Genomic DNA, 22,015 nt, shown 5'->3' on the forward strand with positions numbered 1-22,015 from the left:
TACAAGTAAGATTTTGTAACCACATTAGCTGGCAAAGATCCCTAAGAGGAAAAAAGATTTACAGCCACTTTTGTAAAAATAAGGTTTAATAAAAACACTGGCAATCTGTACAAGAAAGAAAATAATAAGAAATTAAATAAGTTTATGATTTAATGTCAACCAATGTAAGAGGTGGTAGCTGAAGGAAGTTTTTACTTTAAAAATCTTCTAGGCGGCCGCTGAGGTCTCGGGCTGTTGCCACCGGGCTGCTGGCGAGGCAGGGCTCAGGCCCGGCCGGGTAGCTCCGGAGCGGCAGGGCAGGGGGGCCGGGAGGCGGGGCTGTGCCGCCTGCGGGGCTGGGACCTCGCCGGACCCGATGCGGTTAGGTTCTAGGAGCTCCGAGCATTTCTGCCTTGGGACAGCCACGCATCTAATTCTGCAAAGTACTTTTATATGTAAAACTTGTAAAGGATCAGAACAATGCCTCCAAGACCATCATCAGGTGAACTGTGGGGCATCCACTTGATGCCAAGACTCCTAGTAGAATGTTTACTACCAAATGGGATGATAGTAACTTCAGAATGCCTCCGTGAGGCTACACTAATAACTATAAAACATGAACTATTTAAAGAAGCGAGAAAATACCCTCGCCATCAACTTCAAGATGAATGTTCTTACCTTTTGTGTTACCCAAGAAGCAGAAAGGGAAGAATTTTTTCATGAAACAAGACGACTTTGTGACCTTACGCTTTTTCAACCCTTTAAAAAAGTAACTGAACCATTAGGCAACCATGAAGAAAAGATCCTCAACCGAGAAACTGGTTTTGCCGTTGGCATGCCAGTGTGTGAATTCGATATGGTTAAAGATCCAGAAGTACAGGACTTCGAAGAAATATTCTCAATGTTTGTAAAGCTGTGGATCTTACGGATCTCAATTCACCTCATGGTAGAGCAATGTATGTCTATCCTCCAAATGTAGAATCTTCACGAGAACTGCCAAAGCGCATACATAATAAATTGGATAAAGGGCAAATAATAGTGGTGATTTGGGTAATAGTTTCTCCAAATGACAAGCAGAAGTATACTCTGAAAATCAAACCACGATCAAACCATGACTGTGTGCCAGAACAAGTAATTGCTGAAGTGATCAGGAAAAAAATTCAAAGTATGTTGCTATCATCTGAACAACTGAAACTCTGTGTTTTAGAGTATCAGGGCAAGTATATTTTAAAAGTGTGTGGGGCTTTCCTGGTGGCGCAGTGGTTGAAAGTCCGCCTGCCGATGCAGGGGACACGGGTTCGTGCTCCGGTCCAGGAGGATCCCACACGCCGCGGAGCGGCTGGGCCCGTGAGCCATGGCCGCTGAGCCTGCGCGTCCGGAGCCTGTGCTCCGCAACGGGAGAGACCACAACAGTGAGAGGCCCGCGTACCGCAAAAAAAAAAAAAAAAAAAAAAGTGTGTGGATGTGACAAATACTTTCTAGAAAAATATCCTTAGTGTAAGTATATAAGAAGCTGTATAATGCTTGGGAGGATGCCCAGTTTGATGCTGATGGCTAAAGAAAGGCTCTACGCTCAACTGCCAATGGATTTTTACAATGCCATCTTATTCCAGATGCATCTCCACAGCTACACCATATACGAATGGAGAAACATCTACAAAATCCCTTTGGGTTATAAATAGTGCACTCAGAATAAAAATTCTTTGTGCAACCTATGTGAATGTAAATATTCGAGACACTGACAAGATCTATGTTAGAACAGGTATCTACCATGGAGGAGAACGCTTATGTGATAATGTGAACACTCAAAGAGTACCTTGTTCCAATCCCACGTGGAATGAATGGCTGAATTAAGATATATACATTCCTGATCTTCCTCATGCTGCTCGACTTTGCCTTTCCATTTGTTCTGTTAAAGGCCGAAAGGGTGCTAAGGAGGAACACTGTCCATTGGGCTGGGGAAATATAAACTTGTTTGATTACACAGATACTCTAGTATCTGGAAAAATGGCTTTGCATCTTTCGCCAGTACCTCATGGACTTGAAGATTTGCTGAACTCTATTGGTGTTACTGGATCAAATCCAAATAAAGAAACTCCATGTTTAGAGTTGGAGTTTGACTGGTTTGGCAGTGTGGTGAGGTTTCCAGATATGTCAGTGATTGAAGAGCATGCCAATTGGTCTGTATCCCGAGAAGCAGGATTTAGTTATTCCCATGCAGGACTGAGTAACAGGCTAGCTAGAGACAATGAATTGAGAAAATGCTAACAGCTCCAAGCAATTTGTACACGAGATCCTCTATCTGAAATCACCAAGAGATTTTCTGTGGAGCCACAGACACTTGTGTAACTATCCCTGAAATTCTACCCAAATTAACTCTGTCTGTTAAATGGAATTCTAGCGATGAAGTAGCTCAGATGTAGTGCTTGGTAAATAGACTGGCCTCCAATCAAACCTCAACAGGCTATGGAGCTTCTGGACTGCAATTACCCAGATCCCATGGTTCAAGGTTTTGCTGTTCAATGCTTAGAAAAATATTTAACAGATGACAAACTTTCTCAGTACCTAATTCTGCTAGTACAGGTCCTAAACTATGAACAGTATTTGGATAACCTACTTGTGAGATTTTTACTCAAAAAAGCATTGACTAATCAAAGGATTAGGCACTTTTTCTTTTGGCATTTAAAATCTGAGATGCACCATAAAACAGGTTTGGCCTGCTTTTCCAGTCCTATTGCTGTGCATGTGGGGTGTATCTAAAACACCTGAACAGGCAGGTTGAAGCTATGGGAAGAGCTCATTAACTTAACTGACATTCTCAAACAAGAGAAGGATGAAACACAGAAGGTGCAGATGAAGTTTTTAGTTGAGCAAATGCGGCTACCAGATTTCATTGATGCTCTTCAGGGCTTTCTATTGCCTCTAAACCCTGCTTATCAGCTGGGAAATCTCAGGCTTGAAGAGTGTCGAATTATGTCCTCTGCAAAAAGGCCACTGTGGTTGAATTGGGAGAACCCAGACATCACGTCAGAATTACTTTTTCAGAACGAGATTTTTTAAAATGGTGATGATTTATGGCAAGATATGCTAACACTTCAAATTATTTGCATTATGGAAAATATCTGACAAAATCAAGGTTTTGATTTTCAAATGTTACCTTATGGTTGTCAATTGGTGACTGTGTGGGACTTACTGAGGTGGTGAGAAATTCACACTATTATGCAAATTCAGTCTAAAGGAGGCCTGAAAGGTGCCCTGCAGTTCAACAGCCACACACTACATCAGTGGCTCAAAGACAAGAACAAGGGAGAAATATGCAGCCATCGATCTGTTTACATGTTCATGTGCTGGGTATTGTGTTGCTATCTTCATTTTGGGAATTGGAGATGGTCACAATAGTAACATCATGGTTAAAGATGATGGACAACTGTTTCATACAGATTTTGGAAACTTTTTGGATCACAAGAAGAAAAAATTTGGTTATAAACGAGAGCGTGTACCATTTGTTTTGACCCAAGATTTCTTAATAGTGATTAGTAAAGGAGCCCAAGAATGCACAAAGATAAGAGAATCTGAGAGGTTTCAGGAGATGTGTTACAAGGCTTATCTAGCTATTCGGCAGCATGTCAATCTCTTCATAAATCTTTTCTCAATGATGCTTGGCTCTGGAATGCCAGAACTACAATCTTTTCATGATACTGCATACATTCGAAAGATTCTAGCTTTAGATAAAACTGAGCAAGAGGCTTTGGAATATTTCATAAAACCAATGATGCACACTATGGTGGCTGGACAACAAAAATTGATTGGATCTTCCACACAATTAAGCAGCATGCTTTGAACTGAAATGATAACTAAGAAACTGAAAGCTCGGTATCTGGATTCTATACTGCACTGTTAATAACTGTCAACAGGCAAGACTGACTGCACAGGAAATGCACAATCCATGAACAGCATTAGAATTTACAGCAAGAATAGAAATAAAATACTATATAATTTAAATAATGTAAACGCAAACAGGGTTTGATAGAACTAATTCATTTCAAAATTAAGCTTTCACATTTCAAAATGTGCACATTTCAAAACGTGCAATTTCATGTTATGCCTTAAGTCCAAAAAGGTAAACTTCATGATTGTATCTTTTTTTAAAAAACAAAAAAACCCCCAAAATATATAGAAATGATGGAGAAGGAAAAAGAATGATTTTTTTTGTCTTGCAAATGTTTCATGTTTTGAAATGTGGACATAACAAAGTATATTATTGCATTAGGTCCATGTAAACTGGAGTTTGATGTTAAATTACACTAAGATTGGAAAATAATGAAAATTTCTTATTAAAAATTTTTTTTCTAATCGGGATTTATTTAGAAATTCTGGCATTCAAAAGTACAGGTAAAACTGAACAAGAGATCAAACTTTCTACACTGTATCTAAATTTCACTTTTGTTGAAACATTATAAAGAGAATAAAGATAATAAAACTTTCATCATATACTTATAGGGAATCAATTTATGTTTTATTGAACTGCTGTTGATTTTGCAAGGTACCCTGTCACTTTAAACTCTCTTTAACCACTTTTTAGCTGTTTAAGGAAATTATAAAACACTGAAATCTACTAGCAAAAAAGGGATAGAGTATTTCTACGTGAAGGCACTGGTATAGTCAAGCTATTAAGTGTTTTCTCAGGCACAGCTTTTATTCAGGGATGGATTTACAAGGAAGAGAAGAGGTGGATTGAGTCAGGGCAGCAAGAGTAAAGTAAGCCTATTTTCCTTCTCTAAACACATTTTTAATGTAAAGATGTGAAAGAAAAAAATTTGTTCTTTTGGTTCCGAAGTTAACAGTTGCCAAGCAGACACAGGAATGTACGTGAACTTATATATGGAGATATACTTAAGTTCCTTGGCTCGATATAATACACTTTTATATACTCTTAAGGGACACATCTCAAGATGCTCCTGGTTTTCCCTTAGACAAATTTTTTTTTTTTTAAGGCCTATTATAACCTCTTCCACTTCCAACCAGCCACATTTTAAACTTTAAAATTCTGCTTGCAGGTATTTTGACTCAACATTTTGAACAAACCTGTCCTGCTGATCATGATTAAAATTGGTCCCCGGGCAAAATTAAAATAATGAATGGTAAAGCTTCAAATGCAATTTGTAGTTGATTCTTTCCATTCAAGAACAGAAATGAACCATAATAATCCATGTGGATCCATCACATTATCACAGTTATCTAGTGTGTTTAATGACTCTGAATGTCATGATGTTTAGAATAAATTTGAATATAGAAAATTATTAAAAATCAGAGGAAAAATGATATAAATTAGCAACAGGGAAGAACAAATTAGTGACACTAGAATTATAGGACATTTTTCTGCTAAGAAAGTTTTATTTATTTCAAGTAGCAGAGCCAAGCAAATAATATTTGTAATGAACACATTATAGGAATAGAAGCTGTTAAAGTATTTTAAGACTGCTTGAATAATTTTAAAACATGATAAATTTCTATTCTTCAAATTCAGCGACCAATATTAATTTGCTTAATTAGTGACTATTTTTTCATATTCAGTACTGACCTGGCTAAATTACTACAAAAACCCAATATGTAGGATCCAAATTAATGTGTTTTGACTATTACTAAGATTAATAAAAGACTGCCCTGTCTCCTGCCAAAGGCTTATTTTCTAGACCCCCTTCACACTACGCTGCTAAGAATACATCTAAAATTCTATTAAAAATTGCTCAACTTACTCTTCAGCTAGGAAGATATTTAAATCACATTAGATAAAAAGCCTGTGTGACCTAACCTAATACATCATATGCAGTACATGGACAATTTTTTAAAAAAAACCAATTCAGTATGCGTCAAAAACATTAAAATCTATTTGAATAAAATGTGTGTTTAAATGTCTCATTGTAAAGGAAAAAAAAAAAAGGAATAAAATAACCAGTCAGGCTTCATATCAATTAGACAACTTTTACTAAATGAGAAAACTACATTTAAAATGTGCTTTAAAACAAAATGGAATTAGAAAAAAAAGACATATGCATTTGAAAGAACGTTGCACTGTGCTGAAAATCAAATCTCTTGCAGTAATACAATACGCCAATTCTTAAAACGTAAGTTAACAGAATTCTCAATTTAACAATTTCAAAGACGATATTAAGGTCAAGAATTTCACATCTATGGTAGCACTTATAGAAGGGCATTTATAAATATGATGTCCATCCCTATGAAGCTTACAAATTTGACAACGCTCAATAAAAGCTTTGAGAATCACATCCAAAAGTGTTGCATCCAAAGCATCACAAATCTGTGTCCTGTAAGTTCTCCTTCTAAAATCTTTATGTTGACTTTTCTATTCCTGTCATTTGTTAATACTACCCTTAAAAAAAAAAAAGAACAGGAAAAGAAATGCTGCAATAAACCCTTGATCATGTACAGAAATTATTGCTACTATAGTTCACTACAAAGCATGTCTATACAATATCATATGAACTTTGATCATGAAAAATCAGAATAAAAATCTTTAGTGACATAAGCCTTACAATCGTATACAACATTCACATGGCAATATTAGACAGTCAAGCACCCAATACCCATAGTTGACAAATGTCCCACTGACCAGCATTCATTTAAATACATCCTTCGTACAGAGGGAGGAAAAAAGAGATAATGTCAGCTTTCCAAGGCTTGTCAAAAAAGGATTCTCATGTTCTGTGGATCTAAAAACAAACAACAGCAACAACAACAACAACAACAAAAACCAAAAAACAAAACCAATGCAGGTGAGGGTGTTACCAGAAAGTTAAGCATGCCAAAAAGGTGTTTCGTGCGAATTAAAACCTAAAGCCAAGGTACCACATAATCACATTACCAACTAGTTGGGTATACTAAATGAGCCTTATCTTAAAGTTAAATGAAAATGCTACTGCACAATAGAGCATCAATAAGTTAAAATTAGAGTGCACAAATCCAAATCAGTGGCAATTTCTGTATAAAGCAAAATATTCACTGTCAGCTGTAATGTTTGCCCAAACTGATTAAATCACTCGACTGGACAGTCTGCATATTTTTAAAAAATATCTCTAAAATTCCTTTTTACTGTAATGAGGCATAAGTTTTCTTAGTAAGATCAAACAGGTACATAAGTAAATAAGCAATGGAAAATTAATAGTCGATGAACGTCTTTAAAGCTCTTCCCACATTTCACTTTTTAAAATGTCTGGGAAAAAATTTAAAGAATTTGCCATTATTTTAGCAAAAACAAACAAAACAAAACAAAAACAAGCCCCAAATAATTAAACAACCAAGCAACACTAAAACCACATTACACAGATGGATCATCATGCTTTCATCTGGTTTAACTATCACATCTAGTTTAACTGGGATGCTTTTCAACTTTAAAAACTGTGATACGTGAAGATGTAAATTTAATGGGCAATTCTGAATTTGGATTTAACTTTGTTGAATATTATAACAGAGTATACTTATTACAATACAGTGTAGCACATCTTTCTATTAGAAAAAAATTTAAGATCCTTTACCCGTCTCCTTAAGTTAAAGGTGTGACATCATAAAGGGTGTCAAATGGCTGGATGGTTTTACAGTGCACACTTATATATTATGAAGTATGTCCTTAACAAATCTGATGGTTTCTTTACAGAGTTCCTTTCTTCACCTTTTCTTCGGTGGATTAGCTGTTCGAGGTGGAGTGACGGGACGTCCTGAATTCAGTCCACCATATTGGTACTTAGCTTTCTTTTCAGATGGTTTCAATATCTTAAAGTAAATAATTTAGCAACAATGTTATTTTTTCAAGTACAATAAGTTTAAGGAAATTACTGTTACAATAGTGGGCCTTTCAATAAATGACATCAATTATAAAACTGTAGAAGAAAACAGCAAAGTTCCACAAACATTTCTCACGTTTAAAGAGTACAGTAAATGTCTGAATATTGCTATTACTGGTCATTCCATTGATAATTTTAAAATTTTATTTATTTTATTTTTTATTGGCGTATAGTTGCTTTACAATGTTGTGTTATTTTCTGCTGTACAAAAGCTCAAGTACACAAATCCCTTCAACTACCCAATCCTTAAACTTAAGTATCAATAAAAAAATCTTCAAATTAGCGTATCTCTATGACGAAGAATACTAGTTTAAGAGTCAAAACATCTAGGTTCTCATCATAATTCTTCTACTATTTAGAGGGTAATTAGTCACAAACTCTTCAGATCTTAATTTATTATGTGTACACAGATCTTTTATTTTAAAAAAGCTATATATATTAGATACCATAAAGTTCAACCATTAAAATGTAACAAGTCAACAATTTTTTATATACTTGCAGCTATACAACCACTGCTATAATCTAACATTAGAACGTTTTTGTCACCCCAGGAAGAAACCTTGTTCCCATAAGCAATCACTCCCTCCCTATTTCCATTCTCCACTTCCCTAAAACTCCCTTCAACTCCAAGCAATCACTACTTTACCTTCTCTATTGATTTGTCTTTTCTGGCTATTTCAAATAAATGAAACCACACAATGCGTGGTCTTTTGTGACTGGCTTCTTTCACTAAGATAATGATTTTGATGTTGTAGCATATATTAGTCCTTCATTACTTTTTTTTTTTTTGGCCATGCCACGCGGCTTATGGGATTTTAGTTCCCCAACCAGGGATCAAACCAAGGCCCTTGGCAGTGAGAGTGCAGAGTCCTAACCATTGGACCCACCAGGAAATTCCCAGTACTTCATTACTTTTAATTGCCAACAATACGCCATTTTATGGATATTCCAATTTTGTTTATTCACTCTTTAGCTAATGGCCATCTGGGTTATTTCTACCTTTGGCTATTATAAATAATGCTCCTATGAATATGCATATACATGTATTTGAGTACCTGTTTTCAATTCTTTCAGGTATATACCTAGGAGTGGAACTGCTGGGTGATATAGAAATTCTATGTTTAACTTTTTGAGGAACTGCCAAACTGTTTTGCGAAGCAGCTACACCATTTTCCATTCCCACTATCAATGCATAAGGTTCCAACTTCTCCACATCCTCACCAATACTTGTTACTATCTGACATTTAAAAATTATGTTTATTCTTCTGGGTGTAAACAGAGCTTTAACCTACATTTCAGGTAGAGAATTTCAGTATTTACATAAAAAACGTGTAGAAAAGACTCATAAGCATTTTTATTCAGACTGTCATAGTGCCCCGGTGCGGGGGGCGGGATATATTAATACAACTCGATTATGGCAACTGTTGAAGGATAAGGCCTGGTTACTATGTTTAAACTGAAAATGAGAAATCAAACATTTAGCATTCAAGTCTACTAACTGATAGAAACAAACCCCTTCTACATTTAAAAAGAGAAATACAGTGTGTGATATTAAGGACATAAAATAACCTTTGCAAAAAGCTAAGTATTAAAGTGACTTAAGTCCACGAACAAGAATGATTTTAAGGAGCACACTAAAGTTAAAGCTGGTCTCTTTTTTTTTTTGCGGTACATGGGCCTCTCACTGTTGTGGCCTCTCCCGTTGCGGAGCACAGGCTCCGGACGCGCAGGCTCAGCTGCCACGGCTCACGGGCCTAGCCGCTCCGCGGCATGCGGGATCTTCCCGGACTGGGGCACAAACTCGTGTCCCCTGCATCGGCAGGCGGACTCTCAGCCACTGCGCCACCAGGGAAGCCCTGGTCTCTTTTTAAAATGTAAATGTCTCTATATTCACAAATCGATACTTTAAGATTATTTGTAAAGTTTTTCTTAGGAAAGTTTTTCTTAGGTAAATATTCTGCATTATTTTAATCGAAATTTATAATATAACTCTCTCCACTCAACGCCTGTCCTACCTATTCATCTTGCAGAAGAAAACAAAATGTAAATTATTCACTGAATTTACATTCTTTTAGTAGGTAAGCCACTATCTAAGGGTTCATACAGGAATTTAACAATTTAAACGTCTGCATCAAGAATGACTGACACGACTCAGGTTTCCTAAAACTCTAATTATGGGTTATATACCAAAAAGACTGGAGCGTTTGTGAATGAAAACAGAAATCTCTAAAGGAGTCTATGAGTGATTTTACTTCTGAACAAAACTGATTTTCTACACTAACTGAAGGAAAGAACACAATCTGAAAGAAAATTCTTCTGACAATAGTTTTAATTAGATTTCTAGTTGTTAAAACCTTTTGGTTACCAAAGGGGAAAAGGGGTGGCGGAGGGATAAATTAGGAGTTTGGCATTAGCGGATTCAAACTACTATGTATAAATTAGATAAACAACAAGGTTCTACTGTATAACACAGGGAACTATATTCAATATCCTGTAATAAATCACAATGGAAAAGAATATGAAAAAGAATACATATATATGTATAACTTAATCACTGCTTTACACCAGAAACTAACACAACATTGTAAATCAATTATACTTCAATTAAAAAAAAAAGAGGGGCTTCTCTGGTGGCACAGTGGTTGAGAGTCCGCCTGCCAATGCAGGGGACACGGGTTCGTGCCCCGGTACGGGAAGGTCCCACATGCCGTGGAGCAGTTGGGCCCATGAGCCATGGCCGCTGAGCCTGTGCGTCCGGAGCCTGTGCTCCGCAACGGGAGAGGCCACAACAGTGAGAGGCCTGCATACCGCAAAAAAACAAAACAAACAAAAAAACAAACAAAAAAAGAGATTTCTAGCTGTTCAAAGTTGATATATTGTATCATACCTGAAATGAACACATCAAAGTTTCATCCACACTCATCATTCCACCAGCATTATCAAACTCGCCACAGTAATTTGGGGCTGAAAATAGGGTTACCAATTGTCGCTTAGCAAAGAATTCATATCCATCTTCCACCACCTGGCAAAGAAAAAGTCAAAAGAAAAAACACACTTATTTATGTGTTCTTTGAAATTCTCAACCATTAATACTAATTAAGATTAATGTGACAAAGACCTGAAGAAAAAACAAAACCCTGTTTTGTTTTGGAAGCTTGATTTTTGTTCCACTTTCTAATTTCCTATTAGTATTACATAGCCACACACTGAAAACTTTACTAAGTTGAGCTTACTGTACACAGATCACGCTACAAAAAATTAGCTGCCTATAGATTACACTTCTTTGTGTGTAACTCTTTTCCTTAATGATTCAACATGACTTCTAGAATCTGTTGTCAATTCCTGAGTGAACTAAACAACACGTTTCCCAGTCTACAGATTTGAGAGGTATGCAATGACATGTAAATATTTTCTATTTATTTGTAGTAGGCAAGAATACTTTCTAAAGTCTTCTAGGTATTCTTTGATTAAGCAAAATTATCCTACAATACTTGGAGAAAGCACTTCCACAATTATTTACGTTTTTATATAATTCCTACTTTAGTATCAGGTACATGTGCTGGTTGTTATTACCTCATGGTAAAATTTAGATATTAACCTTTTCTGTTAAGACTCTGTCCACCTTATCTACTCCAGCTCAGCACACTGCTTGGCACTCAGTATGTCCTTTTAGTTCTTAGTTTGCTCATTCACTTGTTTATTTATTCACATATTTACTAAAAGAACAGGGTTTTTAAAAAAGGAAATATCTGTAGTTTGTGTTGTTTCCCATCATAAATCTCTTAATTTTAGAGACAGTAAGTTTGAAAATAAGCAGAACAGGATTTTGGAGGTGTCTAGAAAAAGATCATGCAAACTAAGGTAGTTCAGTAACCTGACTTTTAAAAATCATCACTATTTCTGAAAAGACAAATGAATAGAGACCTATGGCTGAAAAAACTGATTATCAGTGGATAGTTTATTAGGAAACTCAGCAACTCTGCCCTGTTATCTTGTGGAAGACTTATTTTAATTTACCTAAACTATAAATACAATGTTCACTGATTAAAAAATATGCCAAAAGCAAAGGATTTGGGGACATAACTTCACTTAATTGAACTAGGAAATTTTAATAGAAAAAAAGGCATTTGATATACAACATGTGCAGAAAATGAGAAGCCTGTCATCTTTGTTATCACATAGGATCACATAAAGAAGGTAGAAGTAGTCAAGGGTTATGGGGAGCAAGACCACAGAAAAAAGGGGAGTACTATAGAATAGCATATAATTAACAAATTTTGCCTTAACGAAGAAATAACAAGGAATCTTTAAGTATTATACTTACAAATTTCAAATACTTAAAAAAGTAGCAAAAAAAGATTTTAAAAAATGCTTTTCAATGTATTTTAAATTAGTTATGTTCTAGAGAGCATGAGGACTTGATATATTGTTAAAATAAGCTTTTGTTAACAAACACTAACTACATGTTACAATATGTCAGTAAATTCACAAGGCAATGGATATTCAAAGGCCAACAAGTCACAATTCTCTCCTTAAAGAGTATATAATCTGGGCTTCCCTGGTGGCGCAGTGGTTGAGAGTCCACCTGCCGATGCAGGGGACACGGGTTTGTGCCCTGGTCCGGGAAGATCCCACATGCCGCGGAGCGGCTGGGCCCGTGAGCCATGGTCGCTGAGCCTGTGCGTCCGGAGCCTGTGCTCCGCAATGGGAGAGGCCACAACAGTGAGAGGCCCGTGGAGTATATAATCTATCGGTGAAGGACAAAAACCCCCCAAATACGCCTAAATTGTACATGTATTTTTTTTCAATGAAAATTCAAATATACACAAAACTAGAGAGAGTTCAATAAACTCCCATTTACTCACCAACCTGATTCAATAATTACCAAGACTTTGCTACATTTACTTCATTTATCCACCCCTGCTTTTCTCTGCTGATGTTATTTTATTTTTTTAACATCTTTACTGGAGTATAACTGCTTCACAATGGTGTGTTAACTTCTGCTTTAAAACAAAGTGAATCAGCTATACATATACATATATCCCCATATCTCCTCCCACCCTCCTTATCCCACCACTCTACATGGACACAAAGAACTGAGCTGATCTCCCTGTGCTATGTGGCTGCTTCCCACTAGCTATCTATTTTACATTTGGTAGTGTATATATGTCCATGCCACTCTCTCACTGCTTCCCAGCTTACCCTTCCCTCTCCCCGTGTCCTCAAGTCCATTCTCTATGTCTGCATCTTGCTTTTGTTATTTTAAAACAAACCCTAGATACATCATCTTACCCTATGTACTTGAGGAGGCATTTCGAAAAATACGGACATCCTTACATAGCAATATGTATCATCACAGAGCTAAAACAATTAACAACAACTCCTTGATATCTAATACCTAGCCTATAATCGAATTTCCCCAATTGTCTCTTTACAGTGTGGTTTGTTCTTATCAAAATCCACACAGTTCATTTGATTTTTATCTATAATATGTAACTATCATATTAAAATGGGGTCAAATATTTCTAGAAAGCTTCAGACAAGAACTGAAAAATTTGTTAGTATTGCAGTACACTACAAAAATATATTCCTTTGAAACCTTTCCCCTTAGAGGGTGAGAAAGGGTTAACTAATCATTAGATTGTTAATTGTGAGATCAAGGTATAGGCTTTACCTCTTCTACTGCTTTCCTTGTATAATTAGCTTTCTTGGATCTCAATTTCCTCAAAAATAAAAGGAATACACCTGGGTGAAGTTAATAAACATCAAAACATCCAAGTTTTGTTATTTCATACCTGATGAGCTCGACAAATCAAGTCTAAATCATGACGATTCAGAAATTTACTGACTACATCAGCTCCAAAAGTGAAGGAAACACCACGATCATTTTCTCCCCAACCTTGCACATCCTTATCTGGGTCAGACCACAGCAAATCACAGAGCAACCCTTTAAAGAATAAAAACACAGCAATGAAAAAACAAAACAAAATTTATAAAATAAAGTATATCTACATCACATTTGTTCTCCTGTCCTCTTACCCTTTAATAATAGTAATAATCACTTGCCCCCTAGTATCCCAGCCTATCAAACTTAGCCATTTTTTGTTAAAGTAACCGTGCAAATACAATTGTGCCCGACTTAAAGCAGTACTCACCAACCCTTTCCACAGATAAGACATGTGTGCATGGCTCACTCTAAAGCATATATTGGAAAAGGTTGTTTGTCTTCTGTCTATAGTTTCTCTGTATGGATAACCAATTGACCCAGTAGCATTTCCTGAATAGTTCATCCTTTCCTTACAGAGCTAACTATCCTGTTTCTGGTGCTGTAGTCTATTCCATTAATCTACTTTATTTAACACTGAGCCAATAACACACTAGAGCTTTTAAATAAATCTTCCTATTTGGTAGGCCTACCCCCTGCTTAATATTTTTCTTCAGGATTGTCTTGGTTACTTTTAATTCTTTGTTCTTCCACATATAAACCTCTGAATCAGTCTGTCAAATTCTGTAGACCTAATCGAGATTTCATTGGAACTAATTTGATCTATAGATCAATTTGATGGAAGAAAACATTTTCTACAAAGGCCTGGAGGATTTAAATAAAGTATATGGAGGAACAAAATCAGATCAGATCCTTGACTTTAGAATGTTTTGGGCTTAAAAAAAGAGGTCAGAGCTAAAAATATTTATCTAAGTATCTTCATCTTACTAATAGTAGTGTAAATCTTAGAAGGGACTGAGACCATCTTGGGAATGTAAAGTAAGAAGACCAGTAAATGAACAGGAATCAAACATTTAATAAGCAGGCAGAATGAATGAGCAAAATCAGAAGCAAGCAGAAGGAATGAGCAAAAAGTATTGGGAAGGAATAGTCAAAACAAAAGGAAGAGATTAGAATAGTAGGATCTCCTGAAAGGGTAAGAATTATCTAGAAGTAGGAAATGGTTAAGTTTCAAGTACAATGAACAAGTGGATTAGGACAAAAACCTATGCTATTTACAATTAGATTATCAGACCATAATGAAAGCAATATCTTGATGGTTGAGGGGAAGAGAGAGGGTAAAGTCAAGTTGTAGTGAGATTAAGAAAGGGTGGATGTTGAGATGGTGATATTTAGTTTTCTAAGAACTATGGTACTAAGGGAAGACTGTTTTAGAATGAGTCAGCTTTAAAGGTTTTTTTTGATAATCCATATACCTCATAATATAGCTTATCACGAAAGGAGATCTTCACTTTGAGTCACAGTACAGCTTATCTTGATAGGGGAAGTATCTAAAACACCCTGTAGAAATCGTGGCAATGCTCGCTTAATTTCTATCATTATTTCCTAAACTCCTGTCATGATGTTTTAAGAAATCCACCAGCATACAAAATCCATTGGGATGGTCTCAGTTTAAAAGCTCTTTCTGGTCTCTAAAGAATCAGAAGCTGATTCTTTAAATACACACACACACTGCTCTATAATGCTCATACTTTCCAGTCTGTTTCCACAGAAGAAGCAGTGAGGTCAAAATATTATTCTATAATTTTAATGTGACAATAAAACTAGAATGTAGTTGCTTTTGGAATTATCTGGAAAATGCAACAGCCTAGATGCATACAAAATCAAATAATTGTAGCAACAACAATGTGGCGTTCCTTAATCTTAATGGATTGAGACAAGAATCTCAGAGTCAAGGTTCAATGTTTATAATCCAATCCCTAATGAATAAGCAATATAATCATTAGGCTATTGTCTCAAAAAACATAATTTATAAATTAAATTTCTAAAGATTACAGAGAATATGAAAGCTCAAAATGACTGTTTTTAGCATCTCGGAAACTTCCCATTAAAATATGATAAAAAGAGAAACCTAACGTGCCATCCTTGAAACTGATTTATGTCTGAACTATACCAACAACAGAAACTCTGAAGATGGTATCACTTGATATTTATATTGTACCTTATTTTAAATAAATACCCTATTATTTAAATACTAGTTTCTATTAGGTTTGGTCAAATATATTCTATAATTATAATCAAAATCTGGAAAAATGCATGTTTTCTTTTTATAATCAATACAAAAACATCGTGTCACTCAAGTAAGTTATTAGACAACTTACCGCAATATTCAGTATGTTGGTGGCTTACTGATAACAGAGGATCTATACAACTGTTTATAACGGTTGCTTTATAGTCATGAGTAGCATTCTGAGTGGTATCATTACACTTTCAGTATACTTTAGTACACTGAGTAAAACAGTACAATCACACTTGAAAACAAGCAACCAGATGCATGTTATTAACAATCCAATTTAGAGGTTTAGCCATGGTTTACTCAGGCACTGGTTCACAAATTTTTTTTAATGCTTACTTTTCTATAGTCTTTGGATCTTAAGAGTGGGAAATGAAGTTAGTACCATCCAGCCCAACCCTATTTGATGAATAATCAATTCTCCTTTACAAAATTACCAATAAATAATTCTCTTATCAGTAAGCTAAAAGACCTTTCCCCTCCATATATATATAATGTTCCTAATGTATAATAGGGTTTCTAGACCCTATGGCGCTCTAGGCAATCCTCATTTTAGATACTAAAGTTTGTTGAGAACTGATGAATACAATAGGTATACGGTGGGTCTGACTACACAGATAACGGGACAATTAATCCAATAATGTAAGTTTTTTTTGTTTTTTTTTTTTAAAAGCCTGGTAGAAACTGAGCGAAAGGGCAATTTTGCTTTTGTTAATGCTTTTAACAGTATGACAGTGTGACATAATAAAAATACTTTTGGTCTTTGTTCCCATGCCTGGCACAAAGCTAAAACCCTTGGAATTTCCTGATAGAAGTGTCTTGTTGTTCGTAAGGAGCCTCCTTTCCATCACACCTGAGTTTAGGCTAATGAGGGGACCTAGGTGGGTTGGGGGGGACCCAGAAACTTCACCATGGGACCCAGTCAGCACAAAGACCAAACACATGGTTAGAGAGTTAGAACTTTCAGCCCTCCCACTCTGTACCCGCCACCTCTGGGGAGGGGTGAGAGTGGAGGGCTAGAAACGAAGTTCTATAAAAACCCTTGAACAACTAGATTTGGGTAGCTTCCAGGTTGGTGAACATGCTGATGCCAAAGGGTATAGAAGCTGTTCACCTACCAACACGGGGCTCTCCCCATACCTTTGCCCTGTGTATCTCTTCCATGTGGCTGTTCCTGAATTTGTATCCTTTATAATAAACTGGTACATGTCTAAGTAAAGCATCTGAGGAAGTGGTTGTGGGAACCTCTGAATTTGTAGTCTGCCAGGCAGAAGTGTGGTTCTCCTGGAGACCCCACTTGAGGCTGGCATCTGAAGTGGGAGCAGAATTGTGGAATGGAGCCCTTAACCTGTGGGGTCTGGGCTAACTTCAGGGGTTAGTGTCAGAATTGAAATGAACTGCCAGATACCCACATGGTATTGGAGAATTGGCTGTGGTATGGAAAAACTGCACACACTGGTTGTCAGAAAATGTCACACAGAAAGGTACTGATGTTTTAAGCAAAAGTTGAACTGAGGAAACAACACACTAACTGCATTCAATTCACAGGTCTTCATGGTATTTTATGATATGAACACCATAATTAGTACATATACCAGTACTCAAATATGAATAATTATCCTTTAAAAGCCAACAGAAAAGTCAGGGTAAGTGGCAACTGTACCTAACATTTATTTATAAAATTACATTAGGCTTATTTGTTAATCAACACAGCAATTTATCCTCAGTTGGAACTTATTTGCTTCTGTTTTATTTGCTTTACTGAAAATCTGAAAGTTATTCTCAATATCTGCATAGTCAATTTTCATATTTTTTTCACATAAATGTTCACAATTTTCATAACATTAACCACACATCTCTAGAGCCTTCTGTCTCAAGAGCCTTAAGAGCTCTAAAACTTTGAAATATAGATGATACAGAAAATAACAGAAAACTACCAGATAAAGTAAAAGAAGGTAACTGTAACCTTGGCTAAGAAAGACTATTTTAATTTAAAAACTTTCGACTAATTTTTAACAACTGTTTGAAGAACATAACCAATGTTGATATGAATAAAGGAATTTAGAAAGACTGGAAGGTAAGGGGACTCAATAGCAGAACTTTTGTGAAAAGTAAGTTTGACAGAACCATATTATGGTTACATATAAAATTTAAAACGTCTGTACTTTGGAGTATTAGTGGAAAGTGAAATATTTTGTATTATTCCAAGTAATCTGTAGTTAGTTTATTGACTATAAAAAAAGCTCTATTATTTATTACACAATACAATCCTACTTCCATTAAATACAATTAAGTTCAAATATGCCAACATTTTACATTAAATGTTGATTAAACTTCTCTATATACTTAACCTGTATCAGGGACATCAGTGGGTCTCATAATTCTCCGAATCTGCTCCATGGATTGCAAGTCTGGTGACAGTCCTATAAATGAAAAGACGACTCATAGTACTGACATCGGAAAAATTTTCACTCAAATAAAAAGCATTTAATCAAAGTAGATTTACTATGTGAAATTAAAGATACTTCAAGTGTTCCTTTCAATGTTATCTTTAATATATTGGGTTATTAAATAGAATCCCAGTTTGATACAACAGAACATTACCATTAGGTCTTCTCCATTTTTCCCTAACAGGGGAATAAAACTTTTCATTTCAAAAGATTTTTCAAGGAAAAAAAACTCCTACCACTCTTCTTTCTTTCCAATCATTCCCTGCTCTTCATAGGAACGCACTCAATTCCAATCCTTCCTACTAAGAAGTTTTGCCACTTCTTACCACTTAAACATGTTTACTTAAAGTGCTCACCATGTCCCATTAAGACCTTCCTACATCCCACTCCAACATGCTCAATTTCTTACATAAAAGCATAATTGTTGATCAGAAAGATAAACAAAAGGCACATGAAAATACTTAGAAATCTTTTAAGTAACCTAGTATTTCTCTTTGGTAGACAATTCAAGTCTCACATTCCATATTCATATTGTTACATTTCCATTCTTAACTATACTAATGTGCAAGAGCTACAATTTCTTCCATGTTTAGTATCTACTGTAAAATGTTTCAATTAACATAGTAAATTATGTCCTATCAGAGAATAAACAATTATTACCTCAAGCCTAGATAAGTGCATCTATCTGTCTTCTGGCATTTTTCTACCTTAATTCTTCCTGCACACAGATGAAAAACTAATTTTCTTATAGTATTTTCATTAAACTATCTCCCTGTACAAAAACCCAATATGGCTATTAAACCATTCAAAAAACTCATTTGCTCAGTGTTCAAACCTCCATAATCTGATCCCATCATTCCCCATATATATTTGACATTCTAGTTAGGCCAGTCCTCACACATTCCTTCAACTAGAAAGACTGTCTCAAGTCCTTTTCACCTCCAAAACCCATGCCTCTGTAAATGTTTGCCCAACAATTCTCTACCTTTCCTGACTTTTCACTATAATTACTGTCTCAACAAATACACATAATTAAATTCCTTTCATTACGCAATTATCTGTTTTGAAAATGTTTTATCAATAGGTTTTAAATGCCTCAAGATAGCCAGATCATACCCTATCTATATATTTGCACGGCATCTAGCCAAGTGCTAGACACATGTTAGTTTTTCAAATGAACTTTCATATATTCAAGGTTATTTAACACGTCATACAGAATAATTTATCATTCTACTAAAAAATTATTTTTAGGACTAAAGCAGACATATTACATAAAACCTAGAACTCTTGGCATGTGAGAACATTAAACATTGAGTTTAATATTATATATATGTTATATTTATATATTTATTTATATAACATAAATATATTTAATATTATATTTGGATTCTGATGAAAAGTATTTAATAAAGATGGGAAAATGGTCATGATCCTCTCATTTTTACTGATAGTAGAGGTATCCTTCTGTCAAAACTGAGGCAAAGGAAAGACATTTTTTCAAGCAAAACTCTGGTTTATCCTCATATGTGAAATTCTTTAAAGACAAGTACTAAATTTGCATTTTCATCATGTAAATAACCACAAATTTCTAGTTATTAAAAGACATTTTAGCCATGTTTAAAACAGTTTTAATCACTTGAGTTTTCAAATAAGCACTGCTTTGTTTTTCCACAGCATCTCAATTATTATAGGCCTTTTCTAAATAATGGAAGAAAAAGAAGAAAAACCCATAAGGTGAATTTATTAGTTTACCTCCATGACAACAGAAGATCTTCTCATCCACAATGGCAGCTATAGGCAGACAGTTGAAACAATCAGTGAAGGTCTTCCACAATTTAATATTAAACCTTCGTTTGCCTATAAAAAGGACAAGGAATAGAATAAATCTAAAACTGTTCTCATTAGTTCTCTAACAGCAACAGACTTATGAATGATTCCAATTTTATGTTTATTTAGCACTTGTTTTTTCTATAATGAGTGTGACTTGTATACTTTTAAAAAGGTAATAAGTATAATAAACATTCAGCACCTTCAGTAAAATTACAAAGACTACAAATATAGTGCCAGGTGTTTTATGAAACAAATCAAACACTTTTGCCTTTTAAGGTCACTATAATATAGCAACTTTGAAACAATCTAATAGACTATTAGTTTACTTTTTCCATTCAAAATGTTAAATACCTAGCCAAGTAAGTAAGCAGAAATGAAAGGGGTGCCTCTGGAGACTGTCCGCTTTAACTCTAATGCACTGGTAACACGGCATAAACTTACTGCCAAGAAAGGAGAATTTCCAGGTGCTTAACTGGCATTCACTTCTGAGTAAATTTTTACTTGGCACCATAGTAAGTATAAGTAGAGACACAAAGGCTATAATTTTCCTGGAGTCTAGCATAAAGAGCTACAACAAGCACAATCTCAAGTGCACGTTCACCTTTTTGGAGTTACTTGATTTTTCTGAATTTGGCAGTAAGTTGCAACAACTAACCCAACGGAGGGATAAAAAGACACAAAGCACTAATTTCCTATGCTTTTATGCCATAACCGGCCCCTCAATGAACAAGTATAACTCAAAGTGTTTACAAGCTGCTCTCAACATACATTTCATTTGATGTCACTTCTATCCTTGAGGATATTCAAGTCCATATTTTATCCTTTAATAATATACCTCTATTTCTAATGTAGCTTTAGAAAAGTGGTTGCAGCTTGATGTACTACAATCCACTTCCTGTCTACTGGTCTGATTTAAACAACTGAAACCGTAACAGTACACGTTAGAAATAAAAATGCAATATGTAAAATCAAATACAAAATCACTCCCACTAGAATATAAACTCCATAATAGAGATCATCTCTCTTGAGCACTGCTGCATTCCCAGTATTTAGAACAGTACCTGGCATATAATATCAAACATTTGTCAAATAAACGATTACATGAATCAAGAAGATAAGGGTTCTAAAAGGACTCTACCATAATTAAGGATGGAAAAAAGCAAAAAGCGATTCTAATGGAGAATTCAGCATTAAAAAAATTCAATTTGAAAATCATTGTTAATTGGTTCTAAATTTAATTAACCAAACATGTTCATTCACTCCCATACTCTAACAAAAGCAAAACACCGAAGTCAAATGTAGTAGGGTAATTCAGTAATTAACACTTGGAAACACTACCACACAACAGCGAATCAGTGATTTCTTACTGATGAAAAAGAGTACAACAAAATAAGGACATCCAGAGTATTCAATATCCTTATCTCTCTAGTTTTATAGGCACAGATTAAAATTCTAATAAACTTCAACGTTTAAATAATTTTATAGAACTTCTCAATATTCTTTGTGACACAGGGTCAATAAGAGTTTCTGTCATATCACAAGAAAGTTGAGAGTTAAAACCTTAATGGAGACTAGAAAACCACAGGCTACTGTCTATAGTGACCTCTGTTCCACTTGGATATTTTTACTATATAAATTAATTATAAGAGGGCCTTTCAGCTGAGTAAGCTGCAATTAACCTGAAACAACATGACCAAGGAGATCCCCAGGAACCAATTTAATTAATAACATGTTTCCCAGTTTTAGGTTCCTCTTTTACGTAAGGCTCTCTTCTTGGGCTTCTGTTTGACAGACCACATTTTTAAAAACTCTGAATTGAAGGAACTCTTTTGAAATGGAAAACTATTAGGGAATTTTTCCTTTAATAAGAAATAAGCTT

The 22,015-nt window shown here is 35.3% G+C and overlaps 1 protein-coding gene and 1 pseudogene across 3 annotated transcripts in view; one reads left to right on the top strand and one right to left on the bottom strand.

Annotated features, from left to right (window-relative positions):
• The first annotated feature begins 459 nt into the window (after positions 1 to 459).
• LOC114900996 lies at positions 460 to 3,825 on the top strand (annotated as a pseudogene).
• Positions 3,826 to 5,941: 2,116 nt separating this feature from the next.
• PPP1CB (protein phosphatase 1 catalytic subunit beta) overlaps positions 5,942 to 22,015 on the bottom strand; it is a 37,624-nt gene continuing 21,550 nt past the window's right edge. For all 3 annotated transcript variants that reach the window (XM_029231515.1, XM_029231512.1, XM_029231513.1), the window contains exons 5-9: positions 20,059 to 20,163; positions 18,208 to 18,279; positions 13,634 to 13,785; positions 10,726 to 10,860; positions 5,942 to 7,767 (exon numbers count right to left, since the gene is read on the bottom strand). In XM_029231515.1, the coding sequence (XP_029087348.1) occupies positions 7,663 to 7,767; positions 10,726 to 10,860; positions 13,634 to 13,785; positions 18,208 to 18,279; positions 20,059 to 20,163 (569 nt within the window). In that variant the 3' untranslated portion in view covers positions 5,942 to 7,662. The remainder of the gene's footprint in view (positions 7,768 to 10,725; positions 10,861 to 13,633; positions 13,786 to 18,207; positions 18,280 to 20,058; positions 20,164 to 22,015) is intronic.

The sequence above is a fragment of the Monodon monoceros genome, unplaced genomic scaffold (genome assembly GCF_005190385.1).
Source record: "Monodon monoceros isolate NGI ecotype Baffin Bay Population unplaced genomic scaffold, NGI_Narwhal_1 Super_Scaffold_19, whole genome shotgun sequence".
NCBI lineage: Eukaryota > Metazoa > Chordata > Mammalia > Artiodactyla > Monodontidae > Monodon > Monodon monoceros.